A 26,563-nucleotide genomic window follows, 5' to 3' on the forward strand; every position below is an offset into this window, starting at 1 on the left:
GCACCTGCTCATCCCACAACTGGACAATATGTCCAGAAGGAAGTGGAGAGGACAGTTTCAAAAGCCTTCCTAAAATCGGCCAAAACCATATCTACAGCTTTCCCTTCCTCCACTAGGTGGTTGACATCACAGAAGGATACCAGATCAGCTAAAGAGGACCTTTACTGACTCTGTATGATGATTACATTGTTCTCGAAATGCTTTTTAATCCCACCCAGCATGATCCTCACAGGTATTTACAATCAATAGGTTTGCCTTCCGGATTCATCCAGGAATGCAGAATTACTGCAGATCTTTTGCCTATGCTCCCTTCTCCTCCAGCCCACATAAGATACTGTAGAGCATGAAGTCATTCACAGGCAGAAATGCATTTTTTATGGTTGCAGACTTCAAAAGGTCCTGTGTGTACTTTACAAACTAAAAGCTTTCTTTTTTTCCTTCTTGAAAATTTCCTTGACTTTTCAGAAGAAACCAAAGAAACAAAACCCTCATTGAAAGAATCAAAAAACACTGTGAACAAATTCGGAAATAAAGCAAATTATTGTTTTATTCATGAACATTAAAAAGCGTAAATATTTATGGCCTCTAAGCTTACATTAAAACAGTAACTTAAATTTCTTAGAACCTATCTAAAGCCCACAGAAGTCACTGTAACTACACCAAATTTTACGGACTTTGGAGAGGAACAGGAATGAGTTTACTTAAAAGATGCATTAGATCAAATCACTTATCACTAACGGGTGATTTGGATGGAGCTATGGTTCAAACTGATTTGATTCCTTTCACATTCACACACACAACAACACAGTAAAATGCATCCTGCTGGGGTTTCCCATAACACATTTTCTGAAAAAACCCAACTTGCTAGGGGTTCCTCCACCTCTTCTTCAGATAATGGTTAAATCCATGCAGGACTGCTTCTTGAAATCTGTCGCTGTGGAACACCCATAAAGGGACGAGCTGCACGACACGTGCCTTCAGAATAATAAAGCAAAGACAAAACAAAGGCAAAGGGTTATAGGAACCTCTTCAAGGAAATGAGCTGAGTGTTAAGAAAGGTCATAGAAATGCAAAAGCTTTTATTTTATACTTTCAGCATGCATGTTTTCTTTTAGAGGAGATGATCATTCCTCTCAGTTTTCAGCAAATTTGTTCTCTTCCTTGTACTTTAATTTAACACTCATCATTAACAGCTGCCATGTATAAATATTTATTCTATTTTGCTAGCTTGGTGTCTTAAGGAAATTATGTTTATGTGATATAGCACAGCCTGGTTTTATGTCCTCCCCCACTATTAACTTTCAAATCTGCTGGCCAATTTCTGTAGAAAAGAAGGTGTCTCAGAAATATTCCTAATAGGGTAATGAAAACAGGCAACCAGAGAGAGGATTAAGACTATTTAGGTATCAAACTGAGCGAGCTCAGCTCAAGACACAAAAGTGGAGGCAGCCACAGTGTGCTGATACCACTATGCTTTACTTGTGTATTCCTCCTTTCATAGTTTACTGGTGCCATATTAACCTTAGCAACCTATTCACCATGTCTCATTTGTTGTCCAACTTCGAGGCCTCTGACTTCAGTCAAAAGAACCTGCTGAGCCCAGAAAGCCTTTCTTCAGCCTTTGGGACCCATTTACACACTATCAAATTCAATTACCAGCATTTCATGGGCTAAACACCCAAAAACCTGATCTCCAAAGGTGACATAATCCAGTGATTCAGAAACAAACTCTTCTGCTGTCTTTGTTATAAGACTGGGTTTTTGGTGCATTGTCATTGGAGTAGAAACACCATAAGGAGCCACGACCTAAAACAAGAAATCATAGTATCAGTGTAATGTCATCTAACATTTACATAAGGCCATTCACTCTGCAGAGCCCCCCAGCATCTGACAAATTATAACAGGTATTTGCAATGGTTTAAGGCACTAGGTGGAATAAGTAATCGTACTATGGTAAAGTAAGGGAAAAAAGCTTCAGACAGGGAGGACAGCTTCGACAGGGTCACCCAGCATTTCACCAAGACTGGCTACACCATAGACTTTTAGACATCTCAGATATCCTTGGAGGATTTGTTAAAATGAGGGCAAATATGGCAAGATATCGCATCACCTGTATGATAATTCCCTTTGCCTTATACTCTGCTTGTAGCGCTTTGGAGAAAGTGCTTATAAAGGCCTAGGAAAAAAAAAAAAAGTAACATTATCATAGGAAACTAAGTACTTTAATGTAGGGTCACAAACACTCGAGAACAGGTCCTTAACAAAAATGGCCACGCATCATACAACCTAAGGCACAGTGCAGTGGTGAAAAACACAGAAATCAGCTTTCCAAGACACGGTTGCTGCTGATGCACATGAGCAATGGCAAGACTGACTCTTCATCCAGAAAAGATGGAACTTGGCATTGGCCCAAGCCAGACATGAAACGAATACCACCCCAGGCTGGACTGAAGCCTTGTCACGCTTATGAAAACACAGAGATACAAATACCTGAGCACCTAGTTATTCTAGCTATTGTTTCATGAGTCTCATCTCTGGCTGACTCCTGGCCCGCCCAGTTCAAAGCTTACAGGGCTCTTTCTCTTGCCGTAAAAAAGAGAGTGAAACATAACTCATGTCTTCAGCATACCTATTAGCGTAGCAATCAAACATGATTTTAAAAGTCAGGTATTTGAGAATTTGAGGGGTTTGTAGCTTCAGCATTTAAGGTTCATCTTTCTAGGTGCTTCTCATACTATTTTCTTTGTGTAAAAGTTGTGTTTCTTTTAAGATTGACTTTTAGGCGTTAGATCTTTGAGAAATAGTCAGAAACTTGTCAATGATGGATCACCATTCTGTAATTAGAAATATAAAAGTCCTACTAAGGAGAAAAAAATGACAGTGTTTTAAACTCATAATTTGACAGGTTTTACAATTTAAACACCAATTGTGTTGTGATATTGCATGAAACATCAATATACTGATGTGTAAGATAGTTTCCATTTGCGGCATTGCAAAAAAAGTCCATTTAAGAAGAAATAAAGGTAAAAGATATCCAAGAATGTAAAGAATTCAAAATAATACAACCAACGTTCCATATCAGTTTGAGTAATGTTATCTAAACTTTTCTAAGGAACCAAAGTTGTCTAGTTTGAATGTAGTTCAGGTTTTGAGTAATGAGAAACTTACATTAAAAAGAGGAAAAGGAAATGGAAAATTAGACTTTCTAACCAGGAATAACTAGCTTTTTCTTACCAAGCTGAACTTTAGCTATGTTCAAGCAAATATTTTTAGAATTTTTCATTTGAAGCAAATGTCAGCTGAGCAAGTTGCTTCTGGAGTTTCAGTAAAAATCATTCACTCCACATTTTTATAAACTCTGGGGTTTTAATTCAGAACAAAATTTCAAAGTGAAATCTATGAAGCCAGGCAACTCACCACCCACCTGCCAGGAACTTTATTCTTAGTTCTATAAGCACAATCTAGCACTTGTCCATCTACAGTTTTGAGTAAACTAGCTAAGCCAGCCTGGTAAAAGTCATCACTTCCCAGAACGAGAACAGATTGTGAGCACTGGTATAAGAGTATTCAATCAAAGGCAAAAATGTTCCAATGATCCAGCAGCCCTTCATCTGGATTTCATTTACATAGCTTCCCTGACCTTTAGTTCTCAGCTAGCACTAATTTACATTATTTAATTATTTCAGTGGAGCAACACTGATCTACGTCCTGAAAACCCGGCCCTGTGTTGCTGATACAAATGCTTTGGTAAACACCTGATGGGGATTTCTTTACAAAGCGAAGTGAAAGACTCACCTTGGAAGCTGAGTACACTGTGTATAATGGACAAGGGAAGGTACCCAGAGCAGAGGACAGATTCAGAATAAGACCTTTCCGCCTGAAATTTAAACAGTTATGTTCAGTTTACATTTTACGGTATTAGAGTAAAAGCCTGCATGAGTGGAAAACAATTTTCTCCCCCAGAAGGCATAGTTCTCCTATTATAGTGTAGACTATACTTTGAAAAGACCCAATTCTTACGGTGTAGTTTTAGTGCAATTAAGTCAAAAACAGTGAGGAATAATGTCATAAGAGAAATTTAAATGCCTAGTGCAGTCAGAACCATGGGCACATGGTACATGCTAATGCACATCTAACAGAGCAAAAAATGTCATCAAAGGAAAGATTTTGTGCTTCTAAGTAACTGGTAGGTCCCTTTTGCTCATTAGCCCGCACATTCTTTCTCCTGCTCCAAGCCTCTGCTCTTTTAGCTTCCCTATTCACAACTCCTGTACAAATCACTACAGACAATTCTTTCAGCGACAACAAGGAAAGAAACAAACCAAAACAATTAAAGAGTAAGAGCTTATTGCCAAAACAAAAGGCATGCACTGGCCTCGAAAATGCAGTTGTTAACAATGTTTTCTAGAAACTCCATCTGAAGACCTTCTGGTTTAAGGTCCCTCATGTTTAAAATACACGCTGTATTAAAAGGAGGAACAGAATCCTTAACTGCATAGCTGAATTAATCTCTCTGATGTAGAAATGTATTTCCAGAGCTTGAACAGTATTACTCCAAGCACAGCTTCTTCACTCTTCAAAGAATACAACAATTTATTCGAATGCCACTTCTTGCCTAATTAGAACCATTGTGTTATTTTGTTTCTGCAACACCTGCATGTTCTTACTGGACACAGACTTACATTTTATATTTTCTGTCTTGTTCTACAGCTGACTGACAATTTGTGGCAGTTTCTATCATTCATTCACAGAGCACTGAATGCAACAGAAGAAATCTTACTGATTGACATACTGAAAAGTGCAGAAGTTAATCGCAAAAAAGCAGAGTTATGCCTGAATAACCTGGAGGTAGCAGCTAAAAGCTATTGAAAGTTCTAGGAAAAAAAATATTTTTACCTTGACTCCATTTGTTTCAAAATTATTTTTGTCATCTGTAAACAAGTATGTTAATAATTATATCCATTCTTCCTCTTTCTCACTGCATTTTTCAACTGACCTTGTTTAATTCACAAGATTTTTCACTTGCTCAAGCCCCAGCCTTATGTACACACTTCAGATAGTTAAAATGTGGCACACTAAAAGTTTTGGAAAACATTTTAGAAACGCTAATGGCCTGCAAATCATCTGAAATGTCAAAAGATTCCAAAGGCTAGTCTTCTAAGGAGTGAAAGTCTTATGCTTATCCAAAGCATTTCAACAGTATCTGAATGTCATCATTCTTCAATACTGAATCATAACTGTAAGGAGAAAGTCAACTTCACAGTGTTTTTGCAGCTTTGTTTCTGGCTCTACCTGGATCAAAAATAGCAGAAAATCATGAAAAGACAATTTTTTTCTGCCACCAAAATGAGCTTTAAGATCTTTCCTATGCTAATTATTTAATCATCCATTCTTATTTTAACAACAGCCTTAATCACCTTTATGATTTTTTGAAGTGCAATTAAATCCATTTTTAGGTAAGTAATCTGCTTTTGTTTGTTGTATTTGAAGAGCAGTATTGACAGTAAGGCTAAGTCCCTAGGGAATTCATACTCATACTACTGACTCTTCCTAAAAACACACATAATGTATGAATCTTCTCAGGATAAGAGACCTGACTTGTAAAGTGCGTTAATGAAAAGGAGTGCAAATGAGTAATGAGTGATACAGCTTAATTCAATGCTTGTTAGTTCCCCCCTTCCCCCCCCCCCCTTTTTTTTTTTTCACTTCGAAGTATTGTCACTCTACTCTCCCATTTGCCTCCCCCCGTCTTCCTTATTCTCTGTCTCTTGGTGTTTCCCTGTTCTGTCTTTGTGTTGTCAGTAATCTTCATTGTTGGTTTTTCAGTGGTGTCATTGTGCACAACAGGATAGTAGTGGCAGGGTGGGGTTCACAAGCTTCAATTTCAGAAAGGATGATGATGATGCAGGTGCGTCACATCAGCTTGGGTGCATGGGAATTTCCAGCTGGAAAACATGGGAAAGGGTCCTGCTTTTGCAGTGCTGAAAATCCTGCTGATATCTGTGGGAACCAGGAATACCCTGAGCTCAGGCATCCCACTGCAAGAAGTGGTGAGCAGGATGCTAGCAGGAATCAAGGCAGGGAGGAGGAAAAATAAAACCACAAACAGATTTAAAGAAGATTTGGACCCAACCATGAAGAATGCTGGTTAGAAATACGGTTTCTTCTTTGTATTTTGGAGGAAGGCGAATGTTTGTGAAAGACTGAAAATGATGTGGTTGTAGCAGCGGGGGAAAGGAAACACCACTACCAGGTTCTGGTGAAGAAGAGGTTGATTCTGAGGTATGTGCAAGGTGGGAAATGATAAGGGAGAAACTTCTTGTGTTCATACTGAGAAGGTACAAAATATTGCAGCTATTTCTGTTCCTTTGTTGTGTAAATAGAATAAAACCTAGGAAAGCTCATCGGACCACTTTATGGAAGAATTTGTTTTAATTTACTGATACTACGTGGTTTGGTACCTGAACGCATTAAGCAGCAGTAGAAATTTGGGATGTAAAGTTTGCTAGCCAAAGAAAGATGAACATCTGTTGATAATTTTCACGTCATGTTTAGAAAGACGTTAGCCAAGGTTGAGACAAACTATGAAGCTCTTGTTCTGCTCTTGTTCGTTAACATGCTGCTTGCTAACAGCAGAGCAATAGAAATCTTAATCAGAGATTCATGCCATGTTTAGAAAGACATTAGCCAAGGCTGAGATAAACTATGAAGCTCCCATTCTGCTCTTGTTCATGTTAACATGCTGTTTGCAAACAGCAGAGCAATAGAAATCTTAATCAGAGGTGGAAAGCTTGAAACATTAAGTGTTCTTGTAAGGGAAATAGCCAACCAAAACTATCACCAAGAGGTAAAAATACAGAATTTGGAGTCAGCTCCCTAAGCTTCTGTCCTTCACTGATACAAAAATATTTTTGCAGAACAGAACTGTGACAAAAAAATACAAGCACAGCACAGAAAGTCAAACTGCAAAACCTTCTGTCTTGAAGATTTTGATTCTGAAAAGAATCTCCCTGTTTACCAAAACAAGCATGTTTTTGAAAACTGTTTCAGCTGCAGTGTAACGATATGTCTTTAAAACAACGCTGACATTCCAGCTGAAAATTACTATCTACTGATAAACTAAATTAAAATACACAGGAAAGCGAGGTCAGTCTTGTCTGGGACTGATTTTTTCCCAGTAAAATACATTACAGGTGTAACATAGATGTAAGCGTGTCACGTACCTTTGTAACAGAAATAATGTTGCAGTTGATGAGGTCCTGCAGGGAATGAGAAAACAGTCAATTCATAGACAACTCCGGAGATTTTTGCAGTTCATCTAGGCAACAAAGCTAGCGATTCTAACTGAAAAGCTTTCTAGCAAGGCAGTTGCTTTTTCGCTGCATAGCCTGCCTTGAATTGTCACTGACTGAGTCTATGATGTAGGATATTCAAAGGCAGGTAAGTCCTGGTTAATTTTATTTTAAACATGACATTAAAGTCTGCCTCGATTTCATGCTCTCCATTTTGCCCAGACACATCACTGCAGACGGCGAAGCCTGGTGTCCAGGCAGGGATGGCACCAGCAAGCCAGCCTGGATGCACGCAGACACCAAATTACCGGGGTCCCAGGCGGAGGAGACTGAGTGGCTGTCCATGACAGAGGTAGACTGACAGTGCTGCTAAAGCACTGCCACATAGAGATATCCTCCTGAGAGAAGCAAGCAAAGACAGGTCGTAGCAGCAGCAGAGATACCATCACACAGCTGCCTGGGAAGCAGCCTGCCTGGGGATCTCTGATTTGATGTACAGATATAGATAGATACGCAGAGATATTTGATATGTTGATAGATAGAATGAATGGATCTTGAGACAGGTGCTAGCAAGAAATACACTTAGAAATTCTGTTCTTTTCATGGCTAATACTATAGAGGTAAAGAACAATAAGGCAATGAAAAACTTGATCGCATATTTAATTCTGTCAAACTATTTTACGTGTATAAATTAATTTTCCCCCAAAAGTAACCTGTGTTTACATGAGGGTTTTTTTTTTTTTTTTTTTTTTTTTTTTTTTTTTTTTTTCACATACTCAAGCAATGGTGTGACAAAGAAAGAAAGTTTTAATGATAATAACACGAACCCAACATGTAAGTTGTGACTAGGCTGGTCCCCATTACATTACAGTAAGGAGTGAGCCAGAAGGGCTGCTGATCCCTGCTACAACCAGGTCAGATGCTCTCTTCCCTCTCTGCTGGGCTCTTGCTGCATTTTAGCTGAAATCTACTCTTCTTGCAAGCTCTTCTGAGCATTAAAACAAACCAAAGTGTGCTCTTTCCGGCCCAGTTGTTTCCCCACTCAACTGCACAGTTCAGTGCATGCTGGTTGTAGCAGAGCAGAATCTGTCCCTTGCCAGATGGAATTACAATTCCTCGTTGCTATATTGGAAGTAGAAACCCACAGAGCAGTCCTACCTCATCTACGTCTGGTCCATTAAGGTAACGGCACGGAAGAGGATTGTGAAGCATTCCAACATTGTTAACTAATCAAAGGAAATATAATGATAAGAAGCAAATCTAGGCAAAGTGCATAGTTCAGCTAGACCAACAAACAGCTTCTCCTCAAGACCCAGAAGCTTTTGAGCTGTATGTGAAGAGAAACGCTGTTTATCGTTGAGTCTTGTTCTCACTGAAGTCATCAATACCGATCAGCGCTGACTTCAGAGAACAGAAAAACAGTCTACTGCCTCAGTTTGGGACTTCGTTTGCATTTTGTGGTTGTTGTTTCATTTGTTTCACCATTAAAAGCATTATTTTCTTTAAAAAAAAAGCTTTCTGAAAAAAACATTGTTGCTGCATGCATCATGCCAACTCGCGTTAGCCACAGGCTCATTTTGGATTCCATGTAAGAACCGCACACAGCTGTAAAACAATCAATAGTGAAAATTAATTCCTTGAGGCCAAATAGGGAAGAAGACCCCCCAAGCTGGATATTGCTTGTAAGGCACCAAAGGAGGTTTCTCAGTAAAGAAGCCACTGTATAGAGAAACAGACAGACTTTGGAGAATCCTAATTCACTTTTAAAACTTGTTCATGATAAAACAGCAATGCTCAAATGTACTAGGCAGCTATATGCTTGGTTTGAAGTGTTGGCTAACAAGCTGTTATGACATATCATTTATACAATTCTCTGTTTAATACACTGCAGCCATAAAATTCTATTCAATTAACAGACCTTAATGACTCACCCAGAACGCCAATATCCAAGCCTTGCAGATTTTTTTCGATGTTCTCATATATCGAAATTTTAGTGAAATCAGCTTGTATAACCTTCACCTTTTGACCTGTGGTCTGCTCTGTAATTAAGAACAAAAATAGAAGATCCCTTTGCACCTACCCAGAGAGAGGGAAAGCTGTAACGAAGTAGTGAGAGAAACAATGAGATGTCTCATTTAGCAACGCCCACTCTACAGTAAGCAATTGTTCCAACTTTTCTTAATTTAGGAAATATTACAAGGCAAACAAAACACTCTCACTGTTGTCAGGGAAATGGCCTGGCAAATACAGGATGAATTTATGCTGTAAAATCAATGAAGTTCCCTCACAAAAACCAAACGCCATTTGGTCCTTCAATAAGGACCAAAAAAAAAAAAAAAAAAAAAAAAAAAAAAAAAAAAAAAAAAAAAAAAAAAAAAAAAAAAGGCCAAATCCTAGAGATAAACAACACAGAACTCCTTCCCCTGGTTATCATAATATTTATAAATGAACACAGTCAGCATACATCAGACAAGTGAATGTGAGTGCCAGATCCTCTACATAAGCACAGTTGTGCAGAATGGTTTAAAAGTGTTTTCATGTATAAGATGAACATTTTAACACGCAGAGCATATCACTTTATGTAGGAGGAGGGGGGAAATGGAGCTGGATGCAATGCAATACTTTCTCCACTATTTTCAAACAATTCCTCTCCTGTTTTGACATTTGCACTCCCATAGACCCAACCTTCCCCACGATTCTGCAGGACTGAAAGGTATTTTAGAGAGGGTATAACTTAAATTTTACAAGGTCAATTTACACAGAAGGGAAAGGGAAATGGGTGTGATTTTTCCAGTGTCATTGCTATGCAGGAGTGGAGCCCAGATGTACGTTACCACTTTTCCCAGCAGCTGATTTATTGCTGTTCATATTTTCAATGAAGTTTCTTGAGGAAAAGAGGTAGAGGCACTTATTTACTCATTTTTAAAGGCAAAGTTCTCCTTTAAAGGGGCCCAGTAAGGTCTCTTCTAACTAGATGTTCACATTGTAAATTCTTGCTACTAAACCTGCTTTCAAGTTTTACGAGCAAGCTGAAATCCAGATGAAGTTTGCTGAAAAAGTGACAGGTGAAGCTTGGAAATGTCAATAGATGATGGGATTGCAGACTCTCTGCAAGTGGCTGGAATTCAGTGCACGTGGATGGCAGAAAGTCTGTTTTGAGTCCTGTTTGGGAAACTGCCTCTGCTTGTTTGGAGCCTGATTTTTGTCACGCACGTGACACAGAGCATTGCCTTCAATAGGAAACAGACTCACTGATTTCTGCCCAGAAATCTTGCCTCACCCTTGGTGCACATTCAGACTCCCACAGGAGAGCAAGGCTGGCAGAGAGCTGGCTTTGGGTCCAGTTTGCAACAACACATAGCCTCCACTGGAGGATGGGAGAAGTTGTCTCCTCCTGGTTATTCCTCCTTGCCCCTCAATACACTGCAAGTCTTATCCACCTTGTGCTCCTCAAGTACCACAGTCTGAGGAAACAGCAGACGCTCCGACTCCAGATCTAAAGTGTGGGCTGCATCTTGCATGCGATTTCAGAGGACACCCGTCTCCGTACAGAGTAAAGAAGGGAGGAGTGCCCTTTTTCTTGCCCTCTTTCGAAGCTGCAGTTGCGTGTGCGAAAGGGACAAAACACCCTTTGAACCTTCAACCTATAAAACCAACTCTAGCAGTAAATGACCCCCTTGTGGTTCCAGGCTCAGGGAATGGTACAACTATAAAGAAAAGGACATTGTGAGTGTAAATGCAGCAAGTGGGAAAGAACAGAGCAACAGCTGGAGCAGACACTTACAGTGACCTTCTGATTGAAGAGCTCTATAAACAAAATGAGATAGCCTTAAACAGTGCAGTGATGTTGTGTCCATCTTTCTTGCGGGCAATCAGAAGGGCAGCCAAAACTACAGCAACATAAAAATGAGGATCAAACAAACCATCTGGACTTTCTCTGCATCCCCTTGTCTGTACAGAACTGTACTGCTGCAACCAGCATTGTCAGCCAACAAACAAGTACTCCAGATGGCTTTCCTCTGTCTCATTTAAGAATAAAACAATATATTAAAAAACAATAAAACTATCATGCTGATAAATGAATTATCCAGGGATAGCTCTTCAGAAAATGATAACAATTCTGCAAAGGAGAGAGCCAAAAAACAATTTCCAATGTTTCTTACGTCTCCCCCTCCCTGTGACAAGGATTTATGGCAGTCTTTGAAGACACAAGACATTCCAATTCTTTTTAAAAGCCCTAAGTGTGCCAGAAGCAAAAAGCCTAGGTTTTCTAACAACAGGACAGGTTATTGTCTTCTTTAAAAATGAAGTGAAAACTAATGCAAGGAAAATTTTTTAAAATTGAACTGAGTTATTTAATCCAATGTGTTATGAAATGTATCATTAAGAATGATACATCTAACTCCTTCCGACCTCAGACCACTTGGGAATCCCACTTGTCAGATACGATAATGTGCTGCCTTTTAAAATTTACTGAGAAGAGAATAAATTATGGTGAAGCATGAAGTTGGTTAGGACATGCAGCCTGCCAGAAACTCTCCCTTTCTATTTAGAGAGTTATGAAGATCTGAAAACCTGAGGTAGCAAAATGAATCCCCGAGTGGCACAAGAGCTTATCTGTGTAGAAAAAGGACACCCTTTTGAAGCACTACGGCAAAATCTGAATATAGAGACACACTCAGGGTAAGACGGCATTCAAATGCAGTGGAAATTTGCAGAGAGGAGAGCAAAACGAGAAGTTATTTTAACAACAGAAAGAGGTTTAAAAAATTATTTAAGACTGAGGAGAAATTTAAAAACAAAGTTCTGTTAGATTACTAAGCACAAGTTCTGGCTACATTTTGAAAATCTTTTGGAGAAATGTATCTCCTCAGAAATATAAGATAACTCAGTTTCAGAAATAACAGGGAAATGCAGAAGTAACGTAAAGAATGAGGGTAAAAGCAGAACTGCAAAACAGAAGACACCAGATAACACAAACTCAGTGAAAACCAACCCCAAAACATGGGAACTGCTGCTAGTTACTGGAGCACTCAGAAAATCAGTCAAGGCTCTCAAGTGCTCCATTATGTAGTATTGCATACTGAGAAAACAGTCCTGAGCAATAACACTTTACCTCAAGGGACCAGCAAGACACAACAGGCATTTTTAACAGCCTTTGAAGGAAGGATGTGCCAAGTGAGATGTTTTGTGCTAGTCAGTGAGCTCAGCTTTTTACCCGCTTTGCTCTTGGAGCAGGAAGGGTGAGAGGCAGAGGACACAGTACATCAGATTGGATCAGTAACAAGGTGAATAGCTAAATGAATTAGCACCTTCACAGGTCTTGGTGGGAGCAAGGCACATTTGGTCCTCAACCCTGTAGGGTGATTATTTTTTATTCACTGCTTTATTCTATACTAACAGGCATAATTTCAGGAGGAAGATGTGGATAAGCTACTTCCTGCATCACCAACCCAAATCCATTAACCACATGCTCAGCTGGTCTAAACTGGTATAGCTGTATTTTCTACTGCCTTCCGAGGAGCACACTCCTTTTCTTCCCCTAAATACATACTTCTTTCTTCTCAAATAATAAAAATAAAACAAAACAAATAAACCCAATCCCAAATTCAAACCAAATCCCCCCAAAACCCAACCACCCTTGTTGTGAATAATTTTTATGTCATACAGCAGTGGCTTTTTTGTTTGTTTGGCATTAACAGCCAAACAGTGCAGACCTTTATCATATAAATAGAGCCTAATACATAACTTTTCAATCAGGACCTAGCTCTGCCCATTAAACAGCTTACTTAGGAAATGCAGGCAGAAGAAATAAAAAATTAGTGAAGTTAATAAAATATAATTTCTAATCTCTTGGTTTATGGTTCGATCAATGTTTCACAGCTGCAGTACTAAATGTGATAAAGGAGCAGTATACCTGCTGTAATGGTCCTCTCCGTCTGCCCACCACAAGCTAAAAGAACTTTCCAGTCCAAGTGGGTGGAGATCTGGTTTTCAATTCCAGGGCTTCTTTGAAGAAACGTTTTTCTTACTGATTTCCGCCTGCTCTAGCTCTAAGAGCTGTTCTCAGGTACACCTGTGGCCCACAGGACTTGAAAATCCAAATGCTGAGATCCCTGAAATTACCCACAGTTCAGACTCTTCTAATTTCTATTATTCAGTACCCAAACTGAACGCGGCAGTATGAATAGGCAAATAACATTGTCAGTTTGAAAAGGGAGTCTTTTGATTATGCTGACCAACTGGTTGCAGAAAGATACACGGTGTTAGCTGTTAAGAAAAAGGAAACAAGAGTAGTGTGTCCAGTCCTGCAACAAATTTACATAGCCTACAACAAACTTTTCCTCTTTATCTCTCTGTGCCTTAATCTCCCGGCACGTTAGTTCAGCGTAATGATAGCCACTTGGAGAGAGATACTGCTTGTTTATGCAGTTTAGAAAGAAAAAGTTAGAAAATTTAGAAAACAGTAAGAACTTAACTCTGGTTAAGTTTCTGCTTCATTTTTGGTTTCCATTGTGTAATTACACACACAACATCACAGTAAGTTTAACTTTTCTTCCATACCAATGGCTACGTAGCTTAATTACAGTAAAGTCTGAATCTGAATATTGGAATTAGTGGAACATTTCCAAAGCTTCAACACAGGCCCACATCCAGAACTCCCTCCAGGTTACTTGGATGTTTTTCATTACTTCATCTTCCTCTCTTGCCTTTTGCTTGTGCCATCTACTGTTGTTATGTATTCATTTCCAACCTGACACAATAAATAACAGATAAGTCACTCTGAGCTTCAGCCAAAACCCACTAAAAACAATGGAAAAGTCTCACTGGGGTCTGCCTCCAATCTCAGTCAGCTCTGAGGAAGACTCTTTACACCCACAATCCAGCTGAACACAGCACAGAAACCTCATCGGTGCAGCCTGAGCTCCTAGGACCACCCCATCCACCTCCTCGCACTTTGCATTACATGGATAACTGCTGCAGTCAGTGAAGCTTCCTCACGGGCGAAGAGCCGTGGGTCACTTTTGCACAAAGCACAGGAGTGTTTGCAAGGAAGGCTATTCCAGCAGTACCTTTTGGGGCATGACAAGTCCTTCATCACGTGCTGCTACACAGTTCAGCACACTATGGCCTCAACTAGGAAGGTGGCCAGTGGATGGCCTTATAATAAATCACAGTGCCGAGGAATTTACAGTATGTCATCCCTCCAGCCCTCCACTACTTTTTTTTCCTTGCTTAGCTATGTTAGTCTCAGGAATCTGTTTTAATTCTTTATTTTGGATTGTAATTTACAATGCAAATAAACCATAAAAACTCTTCAGCTTTTTTTTTTCAGGTTTCTATTGTAATTCTTTAACATTTAGCTGCAAAGAAATTGAACAATAACACCAGAGCTGACCTAATTCCCACAGAAATTATTTTTTTATGGCTGTTTACTTAGTGTAGGCCATAGTCACATTGATCTCATGGATATGACTGCTTATAGAGACTATTCAGGGAGTTGCTGCTTTCCTCCTCTGACAACCCTTGCTTCCCCAGAGAAAACAAGTCTATCCCTCGAAAAAAAGGGAGGGAAATTGGACAGAAAATTTCAGGATCCAAGACTCGATTTTGGCAGCTGTGGGTTCAGAAGTCACAGACTCTTTCACCCACTTCAAGTCTGCCATGTTCCTGAGAAACGCACACTTTCTGACAGAGGTGTAGTCGTGGAGTGACACACGCTTAACACAATAACCTGTGCAGCAAGGAATCTGTGGATAGAAGCCCTGTAATGAGGGAAGAATAACCTTGATTACAGCAATCTTCAAAGTTAATGGAGGATAAAAACTCATTTGACTCCTAAAGAGGTCCTAGACATCAGTCTTAACATATTTAAACAAGCCATCCCCCAGGGTAAACAGCTAGTTTCCTCTGAAGAAAAGAAAGGGAACATTAATTCCAAAGACATTACTTAACTGCTTTATCGAAAGTCAAATGTAACTTGACAACCTAAAAAAAACCCCCACAACCAAAAAACCCCAAAAAAACAAAACAAAAAAACCAACAGCCCACAAAACCCCAAACAAAAAACAGGTACCTTTAAGGGTAGGTGAAGCCAGTAAAGTACCCACATTCACTTTTTTTAATCAAACCCATTGTACTGTTTCAATGATAGCACATAATTTTAAAGTGATCCATGACTAGGGTTCAAGCAACACAGTAAGACCAAAAATTATTTTTAGTATTTGAGCAATACCTGGGGTCCTCCTGTACGACATATGGTACCAAGGGAAGAGACCTCCAGATTCCTGTAAAGCCAGTCTGCTAAATGCACAGGTAAGTTTGAGACAAACACTTACCAACTTCAGAAGCTACCCTCTGCAGTTTTTCAAGAGTTCTGCTTATCATAACTACATTTAATCCACGTTTTGCCAGCTGCAAGAGAGGAATATATAAGGTTACAAGAATGTTTCAATTTTTCCCAGTTTTGCAATAAAAGCAATCATGGATATTTAAAATTGCTTTCATTCACAGGTCACCTGCCTAATGGGTAAACAACAGATGTTAAAAACAGGCCAAATAATAATTAGTCTTCTAACAGTCTTCCAAAGCATCTCCTTCACTGTGTAATCTTGGACCCTCACAAGAAAAATATACTGGACAACAATCAAACCCCAGTAACAGGAATAAAAACAAATAATCTGAGCCAATTTCAAATTAATGAAAGTCTGCAGAGAGTGAAAGCAATACGACATTTCCCAGAAACACATTTTTATTTCTATTTGGATTCGGGAGGGCAAATATGTTGATGACTTCCTAGTCATTTTACAACATCACCTTCCACCCTCACATTTTTTAATCCTGAGGAACTAGATTGGGCATACTGAATTGAGGGATTGAAAATTTGAAAGGATTTGGACTTTATTCCTATTTTTTAAATAGAAATAAAAATCTGATGCAGTTCAGGTGGTTTTTCGTTAGATGCAAACTAAAAAAAAAAAAAATAAGAATCCAAGGAAAAAAGTGAAGTCCATGCATAAAAACTCAAAATACAGTCAAAGAAGTGTACATCCACCACAATGTTGGCAATAGTTGAAGTTTATAGCTGTGAAGACTATTTATACAGCAGTCCGTTTATAGTTACTGTGGTATTACCCTGTGCAGAACAAATGCAGAACAAGCAGAGAATGTTTTTCTCCTGTTTTCCTGAGACCTCCCATTCCCATCGGTTAAAAGAGCTTTAGGCAAAGCTTTAGAGAGAAATATGGCCCCAGCTTTTGAAACTAAGTTATTGACAAACGGAAGCTGAACTGAGCTGCGTGCATTAAGAAAGGAAAGATAAAGCCGAAACTAGAAAAATGCCCGTCAGAGCAAGGAGAAAGAGCGCTAAATTAGCACAAAAGATAAAGCTGATGTCATCTGAAAGTACCAGGTTTGCTTAGAAGAATAAACTAACCAGCAAAGGCCACACACAGAAGACTCATTGATTTCCATAGCCGAGTCCCTACAATGCCTTCTCCTTAAACTTATTTGAGGGAAACAGTTTGTCCCGTTGGGCTCTTCTGAAACAATGAAGAGAATGTTAAGGAATAAGGACCTTTGTTCAGAAGTACACCACATTGAGAGTACAAGGGGCAGACCATCTATTAAATGAATCAATCACAACCATTTGCACTCGCAGCACAAAGACCATGCTCACAATTTTGTTCTTTTGGAGACCCTCTAACGTAATTGACCAGTGCTCCAAAGAGACCTGCACAGACTTAAACACTCAGAAGTTTTGAAAGCTTGTTCTAAAGGCTCCATTTTAAGACCTCAGGAAGAGGATGCTTAATTGCCTACACACGGTCAGATACCACTTCATCCACAATGAGGTCGACTCACGCCATCTCCAGCTGGACACATGGTCTCCGTTTCCATGGTCACTTGCTCCTTTCTGCCATTTGGGGGTGTTGGATGGGGATTATTTTAATTGTTGTGCCTTCAGATCCAAGACCAAATATCATCCATATCATATACAGAATAAAAACAAAGTTCTGCGTCACTGGGCTTCTCAATATCACCTCAGCTAAGTCTTTGTATTTTGTTTCATAGAAAAATCCCTCTTAAGCCTAACTAAAAAGTTATTCCTGTTGCTAAGATTGCATTGTATTTCAGCTAAAATCTCACGTTTGTGGCAATCTTACAAAATCATTAACCGTCAGGTGAGGGGACTTCCTGCTGCATACCAGACTAACGAGAAGTATAAGGCTGCCTCAGCCATTTCTCAAGGCAAAAGAGGCTACATAACTGACTACTCTTTTTCTGCTTCCTCGCTCACATAGAAAACGTGCATCCTTCCCAGAAATAGGTTTTGCAGGATATTTGTACCTACCATGACATTCAAATGCACTCAAACAAGAAGAACTGTGTTTAGAACAGAATTTCCTGACCCTCCACAGGGAAGATTAAATCAGGTTTAACACTACCACATTTCAAATAAAGGCAACTTTTAGTGTAGACGTCTTTATCAGACAGTATTTTCTGATCATACAAAGGCTCTGACGCTAAAGGATGGCCTTTCCCCTCACAGTTAAGAACAAGCACTAGCTCCCCGCACCGTGTAGCGTGAACCTTCTTACATTAGGAAACCCTGACTCCCAGTGGCAAGAGTCTAAAATGCTCCTGAACCTCAGTCAGGCAAAATGTATCATTACTGACTCCAGCCATAATGAATTACAATGAGATAGTATTTAGAAATGGGGTTGGATCTGCACTCAGGAATCTCACAAACTCATGGTTTAAATGTTTAATCCACATTAAAAAAATTAGTATAAAGTCACCTTGCATTTTCTAGCAGCTCAGTCTGAGATGAATTTTTAAATGACAGAACTTCATGAAAGGCAAGACACAGGTTTTAGGTTCAAACCATGCATGTAGCTACTACCATTATGCTGACAAACTGCTTATTCTCTACATGGATCACTGGATGTAATAATTTTAAATCCCCAATAATGCTTTATGGAATCTGTAGCTGCCTACCATAAATTTCTACCTATTACAGAAGAGATTCCTCTCTCTTCTCCAGGATTGTGCTGATATGTCCTCAGTGCCTCACCCTTTTTCTCTTCTTGCTTGGGGTTCAGACCTGTAGGGTTACTATGGCTCAGATCTTTCAGCCTGCTTTGGTCCAGCAGACCAGGACTGAGACGACAGGGCAGAAGGATTCTGCAATCTTTCTGCTAGCTCTGCACCTATGTAACACAAGTAGAATAGCAGCATTTCTGGGAAAAAAATCCAAGACCAAGTGGAGAAATTAGAACACGTTTGCTACTGAAGTAGGAAAACTCAGATTATACATAGCTCGTATTTACTGTTGGTAATACTACACACAATTTCAGGAAATTAAATTAAGGTTTAAGATTTGAGAAACTGTGTTACTAACAAATGAATGCAGTGCCTGTCTCAAAATGGTCTGCTAAAACACAGATTAAATGCAGCCACTGTCCTGACTTATAAAACAGTTATGAACTCTTAACAACATCAGAAACAGTAACCACTATTGTGAGTCGCCAACATCCTGCTTGTGCCCTTACACTGGATGGGAAGAGGGTAAACCGTAAATCTCAAGAGTACGGCATGGCCTCATTCATAAATCCAGCATGTTGAGGTGGTAAGTTGGTGACAGTGCTAAAGCACATCTGTAATTATCACATCAGGAGAACAGAACAAGTAAGATTGCACCAGGAATGAAAATGCTGAAACACCAACAGCTGAGTGAAAATGTGACAGCCTAGCAGCATGCTCACAGTTGACTTGTTTTGATTTCTTACAGTAAGTTTGGTGAGCCTAAACCCTATCAACCCAAGAACTAATGGACCAAATCTAACAGGAACATGGCTTTTGAAATAAGTATAGCAAATTACATCCAGAATGCCAGTACGCTGACACCACAGCACTCAGTTAAAAGTCTTTATGCTCAATGCCAGTCCTTCAAAATCACCCTGATGTGCTAGAAATACAGACACAGCCTTAGTGGAAGCCTGGACTTGCATGCAGAAGAGGATAAGCTCAACTTCTCCGTATCTTTGCATGTCAACACAAGCTCAGGAAACTGAAGCGACAATAACTTGTTCTGAAATGACTATGTCCTGGCATCGACAAAGCATTTTGAGGCTTCACAGCTACTAGCATCTTCATACAGCCCAGCTAGCTCTTGAGCTTAACAGACTTTGCAGAGACCTGTGCCTATCCATAAACCTTGGAAACAAGGGTAATGAACCAGTAAATATTGTAATCTTTATCAGGACCTCAGACTGCTGGGGTTTACCCAGCGAACTGGCATTTCTACATAAAATGCCAAAGAGAGAAAGTCACATCACACTAGCTTTCCAGAAGTTGAGAACTGCTCTCCTTCATCTCCTGTACCATACACTGTCAACCAGTGTGGAGCCCTTACATTAGTTGTGAACCATCATCAGCCCATGCCCGAGCTCAGAATGTCAGAAAGAAATGCATCACTTGGTTTCAGAGCTCAAATTCTAGAAGAAAAAACATGGTGGCCAGCAAACACGGGTTGCCTTCACAGCAGCCCATAACACCAGAGGAAACTATGCCAGAAGAACATCAGAGAATTTTGTACCCTGACTTCAGACCAGCAAGGCAGCAGCACTAAGCCAGAAACTCCAAAGTCACACCGATATTAAAACAGCAGGGTCAGATTTTTTGTTATCCACAAACCACATACAAGTGTGTGCTTTGACCTCAGGCATCAAGATGATGTGCCAAGCTATGAGCTCATGTGGTGTGGGCTTGGGATCTGCCCCACAGAGCAGTAGCTGAGAACAGCTTCAATCAAAGGGACCACCTGGGGAAGAAGGTACATCTCAGCATGGATAAAAATGACTCTCAGTCATCCCACAAATGCCAAAAATAACAAACAAATGTTCCACAAAATGTAACCAGTTCCAGCCAAGTTTTTTTTTTTTAAAAAAAACAGTATTTTTTTTCCTCATGGAAGCAGCCATTTGCATGCTATAGCTGGCCTTTTGAACGGGATTTACTCTTGCACAACCCATATAGCGCAAAGGAAGCAGAACAATGACAGAAGCTCTGATCTGGACATTCTCAAGTTCCTGCAGCCCTCAAACAGATAAAATATCACCAGGTGCTCGCACACACAGTTAGTTCAGCAAGCTGCATGCACAGGTGGCTTCATCCAGCGGCGTGGAGTTAAATAAAAGGTTAAGCATTTCTGATGATCCCTCTCTCTGTCTTGATCACGCTCCCCCTGACTGATAGATTCATCAGACCCTTCCCATTTGTTCATCATTACATCAATTGGGTGAGTAGATGGAAGAAAACATTTTCCCTTCTCTCCCACGAGAGAACTCGCGGTCTGCACCGCAACTATGCCAAATGTTACAGCATAATACCTGGTACTTGTCTTTGTGTTTCCTACATTCAATGCACTTTCAAAAGTAATTATTGTATTGCCATTCCCAGTAACAAAAATCATGAGGTAGGTTCTTAATGCATATGCTTAAAAATCCTGTAAATTAATACAAAAGCCGACTCATTTTTCCTTCCTGTGAGACACATTTTTTAATTTATAAGCAGAAGTCATCACATGCAAACTCTTGCATATTACGGGGCTGCTAATTTTCACCCTGTCACCTCAGCTCTGAAGGACTCATGTTTCACTGCTGTTTATCTTCTAGAAAGGGAGCCAGTTTTGAATGAAGACACCAAAGACAAAGTCTACCATTCAGTCACTATCACTGACAGCAAGGCTGGTACGAGATAGCACAAGGCCACCCTGCCTTCCGAGCTGATTAGCACGGGCGAAAAGAAAGGGACCGCTGTAGTGACTGCACAGAAGCAGCTAAGGGGGCGGTACACAGCTCCACTTTCCTCCTCCAGCCTCCCAGAACTACCAGTTCTTAATTAAACATCAGGTGTCCTTGTAATTTCCATAACTTGTAGTTTATACTACTTTATACAGATTTCTCCTTTATTTGTTGCTTTGAAAATGTGTTTGCAAGTGCAAAGGCTAGAAAATTACATTCTGTATGCTAATGCTGGACCACCCCACTGAAAGTCAAAAAACAAATTAGCTGTGAAACCTGAGGGAAAAAAGGACAATTCAGAAGATCTTCTACCCTGGAAACAATGAGAAATGTTTTGGATTACTCATTTTATTTCCTTGGTCTGACAAGACCATTGAGGCATGAAGGATGTTCTCTGAAATGCAGCACCAGTTCCCTTTCAGAACTTGAATAATGTTATTCTGCACATACAGGGAAGAAGAATTAGCACCACGTTTGTCACAGTGGTTTTGACTCCTGGAATAATTTTACTGACTTGCAAAGACTGATGAAGGGGTAGCAATTGCCATTTTCCTAAAATAAACTTAAGGGTAACTAATCTGTCTTACCTCAAAGGAATATGCTTTTCCAAGACCATCTCCTGCTCCTGTGACCACTGGAGAAAGTAAAAAGAAAAAGGATTACATGTGGAGCTCTGCTTTAGCTAGAATTCTTCAATCTTCTTCACCTGCATTTCTTCAACATTGCAACCTAAATGCTTCTACTACTAATCTTTTTCAAAACTTATTTCCTTGTGACCTTTTGATCTTCTCGTCCCTTCATTTAGCACTTTTTGTCTTCAAAGCAAATCCATCCCCACGCTAACCTATCTGATGCAGAAGGTAGATACCAGTTTCATTTTCCATAGGGTCAACAAGAAGCAACAAGCCAAGTGCCTAAGAAGTGGTAGAATTTTCTTCCACGTACATATTTTTACAAGTTCTGCCTTGCAAGATTTTCGCATATGCACTGGTGGCAGAATGCTAGGAGATAAGAACTGGTGACCAAGGCTGAGATAGCACTTCTTTCACATAAGAAGTCGGTCTGGAGGGAACTTCACAGCAAACTTACCACTATCTATAAAATGCCCTTCCTCCACAACTGTCCTACTCAGGACTTCGGATTTAGTGTTACTGGGCAAGTAAACAAGCTTCAGCATTTATAAAGCACCCTGAACTTTAAAGGTTATGCAAACAAATACCAAAGAGATCTATAGAAAGAAAATCCTTATCACCTTAGAAATAAGGCAGAAATAAATGAAGCAGGAAAGCACTAAAGCAAGTGCAAGTTAAACCTGTTAAGTTTTCAGAGCAAAATGGAAAATCAGTCAATATAGAAAAAAACGTGGGTTAAAGACTTCTAAATTGCAAAAGACATGGGGGAAGCAAGGCGATTTGGAATGGTTAGGATTGCTGCCAAGAGAAAAACAACTCCCCTCTCATTTCACACAGGAAAGAGACCTCTTAGCAAAGCAGCGGTGGATCTTCAGCTTTCTAGCCCTGCAGATGGAAGGCAAGTGTTGGGAAACAAGCCTCCACCTGACTTTAATTTTCTTGATTCTCAGGATCTCGTGCCACATGATACAGCAAATCATCAAAGCCTATGGGTATTACTGGGTCCAGAAGACTTCATGTTTATAAAAAGGACTGAGAATAAAAAGTCCATCAAAGGAAAGAAGTCTCCCAACCTTCAGCAGAAACGATTTTACACTGGAAGTTCCATACACTGCTCCTCATCTCACTTAAATCAAAATAAGACCTATGTATTGCTTCAGAAGCAGCTGGTATTCAGGCAGATCCTCTACACAGGGGTAGACTTCATTTCTTACTAATCCACTGTGAGACATGCTTATTAAACATGCACTCAGTCACATCAAGTCTCTAACATGGGGGAAAGAAACGAAGCACAAGCGTACTGTTCAGGTCACTTCTTAACAAGGTATCACCATCAGTGACATCTGTAGCCCAGGAACTCAGTAACTGTAGTACCGGTTCATTGTTTCATACTCACAGTCTAACAAGCTTAAGAAAAACATCAATGATCAGTAGGAGGAAGAAGGTGTTTATTAAACATTCCTGTTATTTTACGAGAAGGCACAATATCTTTTAAAAAGTACTGCCAATCTGCAGCCTTTGAAGTCTTTAGGCCAGAACAGATTTGGCTCGTTAATGATGCGATTAAGGACAGGTCACCAATTTGGAAAAAACACACTGGAGCAACGTCACCAGGAACAAAGAAAAGTTGTTTTAGAAAGTGGAGACCATATGCTAGACATAAACTAGTTGCTTCACATATCAGGAAGCTGAGGATATAGGCAATGCTGTTAAAACTAAAGCATGTGCAGTAGAGAAAAAATACCAGAAGTAGGAATGGGGAGAGATTTCACATCTACACATCAGGTGTGTGAGCTGTTACCAGTTTAACTATTTTTCTATTCACCCCAAGTATGTAACACCTTTAGGCTCATAAACCTGAAGTTACTAGGAGAAAACAAAAACAAAGTGAAAACCTGTGTTTTGTTCTGAGGGGACAGGGTAAGGAAATGCAAGGAAAACCGCTCCTGACTACTAATAAAACAATCCACTACTCAGCTACAAGAAGAAAGCAAAGAAGTTTCCTTTACCTGCCCATTCTCCCAGCGACCGAAAGAAAGTCTGAGGCAAAGCACTCCAGATACGTGGAAAAAAATATTTCATAAGCCTTATGCATTTTATGAGAGCACAAAAACAGATCAGGCCCCCAAGAAGAGTGAGTAGCTGATGCTGGAACACTTCCATGGCAAGCAAAGGCAGAGAGTTGGTATGAATCAGTCGCTGCTGCCCTGGGAAATGCCTCTTTCCAGCACAATGCTAGTCTCTGAGCACTGGCAGAGAAGTGAGAAGTCTAATCAAATCACGTGATTTTCTTTTTCCACTGAATGTTCAGGGTTTAGATTAGAACTGCATCTCTACATTACACTCAGACTTGCAAACTACTGAAAAAAATCCAAACTAAACAATGATTACTGGTGTTTGCTTTAGAGGAAAGTTTTCACTCCTTTTCTGGAAACTATCCAAGAATGGAAAGTAAAAAATACTTTTACTGTAATTGTTTAGGACTCAGAAAGACTAAAGGTGGGTATAAACCAAAACCCTGGATAACGGGCATAACACACGAGTACTACTTCTCACATTGCAGACTTAAACCCTAGCCCAGGTAGTTTCTGGGCAAATTCACACTGAAACCAGAATAGATTCATTTACCAATCTGAAGACAAACTCATAAAAGCTTACTAAAGTCACCCAAGTCTTTTGACAGTATCTTTTAATTTTTAACAGAGCTTTCTGAATAGAGGTTAATAACATGATGCCCATTTTACAAATGGTGCAATTATGGCATGAACAAGTACAGTAATCTACTAATAAGGAAACAGGACTTTCAACTTTTCTGAATAAAGCAACACATGCAACAGTGATGCTGAATGAAAATTTTAAAATGAAATTAATTTTTGAATTAAAAAAAAATCAATTCTACTTGATGATGGGGTCAAAATGCAAACTTCCACAGCTGCTAGTCTCTTCTTCTCTGATTCCAGCTCTGCCCATGCTCCCTTGCCAGTATCTTTTTCCAGATGCTGGTAACAAGTCCAAGATATGCCTACAGCACTTCATGGACCTACTGTCTGCAAATCGGGCCAAGATACCGGAAGGAAAAACAGTAAATTCTTGTGAATGTGAAGAATTGTTCATCCAGCCCAGTCTGAAGCTTTTTCCTGAATTATTGCTTCTCTGACTTTCACTGCAAGACGATTACACGTGGCCTGGACTGAAAGCTTTGGGTGGCCACTGTACTTTTGCTCTCTTAATCTCACCCTGTTACAGCTAGTCCACTCCTAAGCAACCCCTAAAGAGTTTGCACAGACCAATGTACAGTACAGTAATCCTTTCCCGTCCAATTACCGTTTTTAAGTTTCTTTGTATGTTTCCCTTGTAAATACACCCTGACACCTGTAAAACTTAGGGAGTTTTAAAATTATTGGAATGACTTTGGAAAATAAATTTTTGTAGCTAGCAGCATGTAACCACAAGACACTTCTGTAAGGGGATGTGACTTTCAGAAGCGAAGCCAGTATTTTTTAAAACTAACTCACTTGCTAATTCTTTTAAATACGTATTCTGAAGACCAATGTTTTCTCTAACCATATCATTTTTTTAAAGGAAAGAAAATGAAGCTCCACTCAGCAAATAAGCCATCTAGTTTTACAGCTGTTTTAGTATTTCATTAAGCTAACATGAAATCTGCAGAAAAGTAAGGCTAGGACTATCTACAAATGTATCCTGAGAGAAATCAGTTTTAAATTACTACCTTATTAACTGAGGACACAATTACTAAGATTCTGAATGAAGATCCATTTCCGTAACTGCCTCAATTCTAACTTGATAGTTATGCCTGGTTGAGTCCATACTCCCAGAGTTTAAACCAGCAAATTTTCTGGAATAAACATTATCTTCACAAATACAGGCAAATAGTAAGTGATTGAAGCTGAGTTGCTTTGCAAAAGGATGCAAGCACTTGCAAGTTCTTCCAGATAGTACCTACTTTTTGATATTCCCAAGTTTATTTTTTTAATTCTTCTGAGAAATACTATCATAAAAGCTGTGAAAATAAGGTCTTTATTTCAGGTGAGAAGTCTAAGTCTGAAGCACTTCAAAAAAATGACATGAACAATGAATTAAATAAAATCACTTCCACAATGATGAACTAATTAAACTATAGGAGTTGATTCTATAGAAAGCAAATATTCATGCTATGCATGTGTGCTTGAAAGCACTTTACATGTCCATCCATCCAAACACCAAAACACTTGTTAAAACCGCAATCTGTATTTATTTATAAAAGGTACAGCAAAATATTAATTAATCAAATGTATACAGTAGCTGCTCCTTCGTGGGAACAACATCTTATTTAGCAGGTGTCACTGTGTGTTCATCAGCATTGCAAACAATGATCTTTTTGTAATTAGTGAAAACCTTATAAAGCCTTGTCCCACTGCAGAGCTGAGGTTCCATAACGATGATTCTGGAGGTAGAGAAGACCTGGAGAAAGAGGAGTCCCATAAAATATTGAGTCCCTCAAAATTATTGAAGGCTTTTTAACTATAAAAGAAATATTTAAAAACAGAAGATTTCTCTAAAACATCTGTAGCAAATCTTTCCCTCCCTGGCTCTTCAACAGGGAGAAGATGAAAGTCACATCTCTTACCCAGTTATGAGAAACTGGATAGCTTAGACTTCAATTTCCACTTCGACTTAAAATCCCCTTCTAGTGTCTGCAGTCACTGCTCCTCTTGCCACTCAAATCTATGCACTCAGTCCAGGTTTTTCCTGAAGCTTCCAGTGTGAGCTGCTCACGATTCTTAGATCTAATCCAGTCTGGTCATTCACGTTAACACACAGAAGCTCTTCC

The 26,563-nt window shown here is 39.5% G+C and overlaps 1 protein-coding gene across 1 annotated transcript; it reads right to left on the reverse strand.

The window, feature by feature from the left end:
- Positions 1-864: 864 nt before the first annotated feature.
- HSD17B3 (hydroxysteroid (17-beta) dehydrogenase 3) lies at positions 865-23,814 on the reverse strand. The gene is made up of 11 exons (XM_010135452.1): positions 23,742-23,814; positions 21,688-21,734; positions 15,632-15,707; positions 9,224-9,331; positions 8,451-8,518; positions 7,224-7,259; positions 4,897-4,931; positions 3,796-3,877; positions 2,111-2,176; positions 1,657-1,806; positions 865-975 (listed from the first exon to the last, which is right to left on the reverse strand). Exons 1-11 carry the CDS (start codon positions 23,812-23,814, stop codon positions 865-867), a joined length of 852 nt encoding a protein of 283 aa, XP_010133754.1.
- Between the last annotated feature and the right edge of the window lie 2,749 nt (positions 23,815-26,563).

The sequence above is a fragment of the Buceros rhinoceros genome, unplaced genomic scaffold (genome assembly GCF_000710305.1).
Source record: "Buceros rhinoceros silvestris isolate BGI_N320 unplaced genomic scaffold, ASM71030v1 scaffold9014, whole genome shotgun sequence".
NCBI classification, from domain to species: domain Eukaryota; kingdom Metazoa; phylum Chordata; class Aves; order Bucerotiformes; family Bucerotidae; genus Buceros; species Buceros rhinoceros.

Excerpts from the sequence above, each read along its gene's own strand:
- HSD17B3 (XM_010135452.1), bottom strand. The coding sequence starts at position 23,814 with ATGAAATATTTTTTTCCACGTATCTGGAGTGCTTTGCCTCAGACTTTC. Across the intron at positions 9,332-15,631 it reads GAGGGTAGCTTCTGAAGTTG|AGCAGACCACAGGTCAAAAG; the intron begins GTAAGTGTTTGT and ends TCTTAATTACAG. Across the intron at positions 7,260-8,450 it reads ATGGACCAGACGTAGATGAG|GACCTCATCAACTGCAACAT; the intron begins GTAGGACTGCTC and ends CATTCCCTGCAG.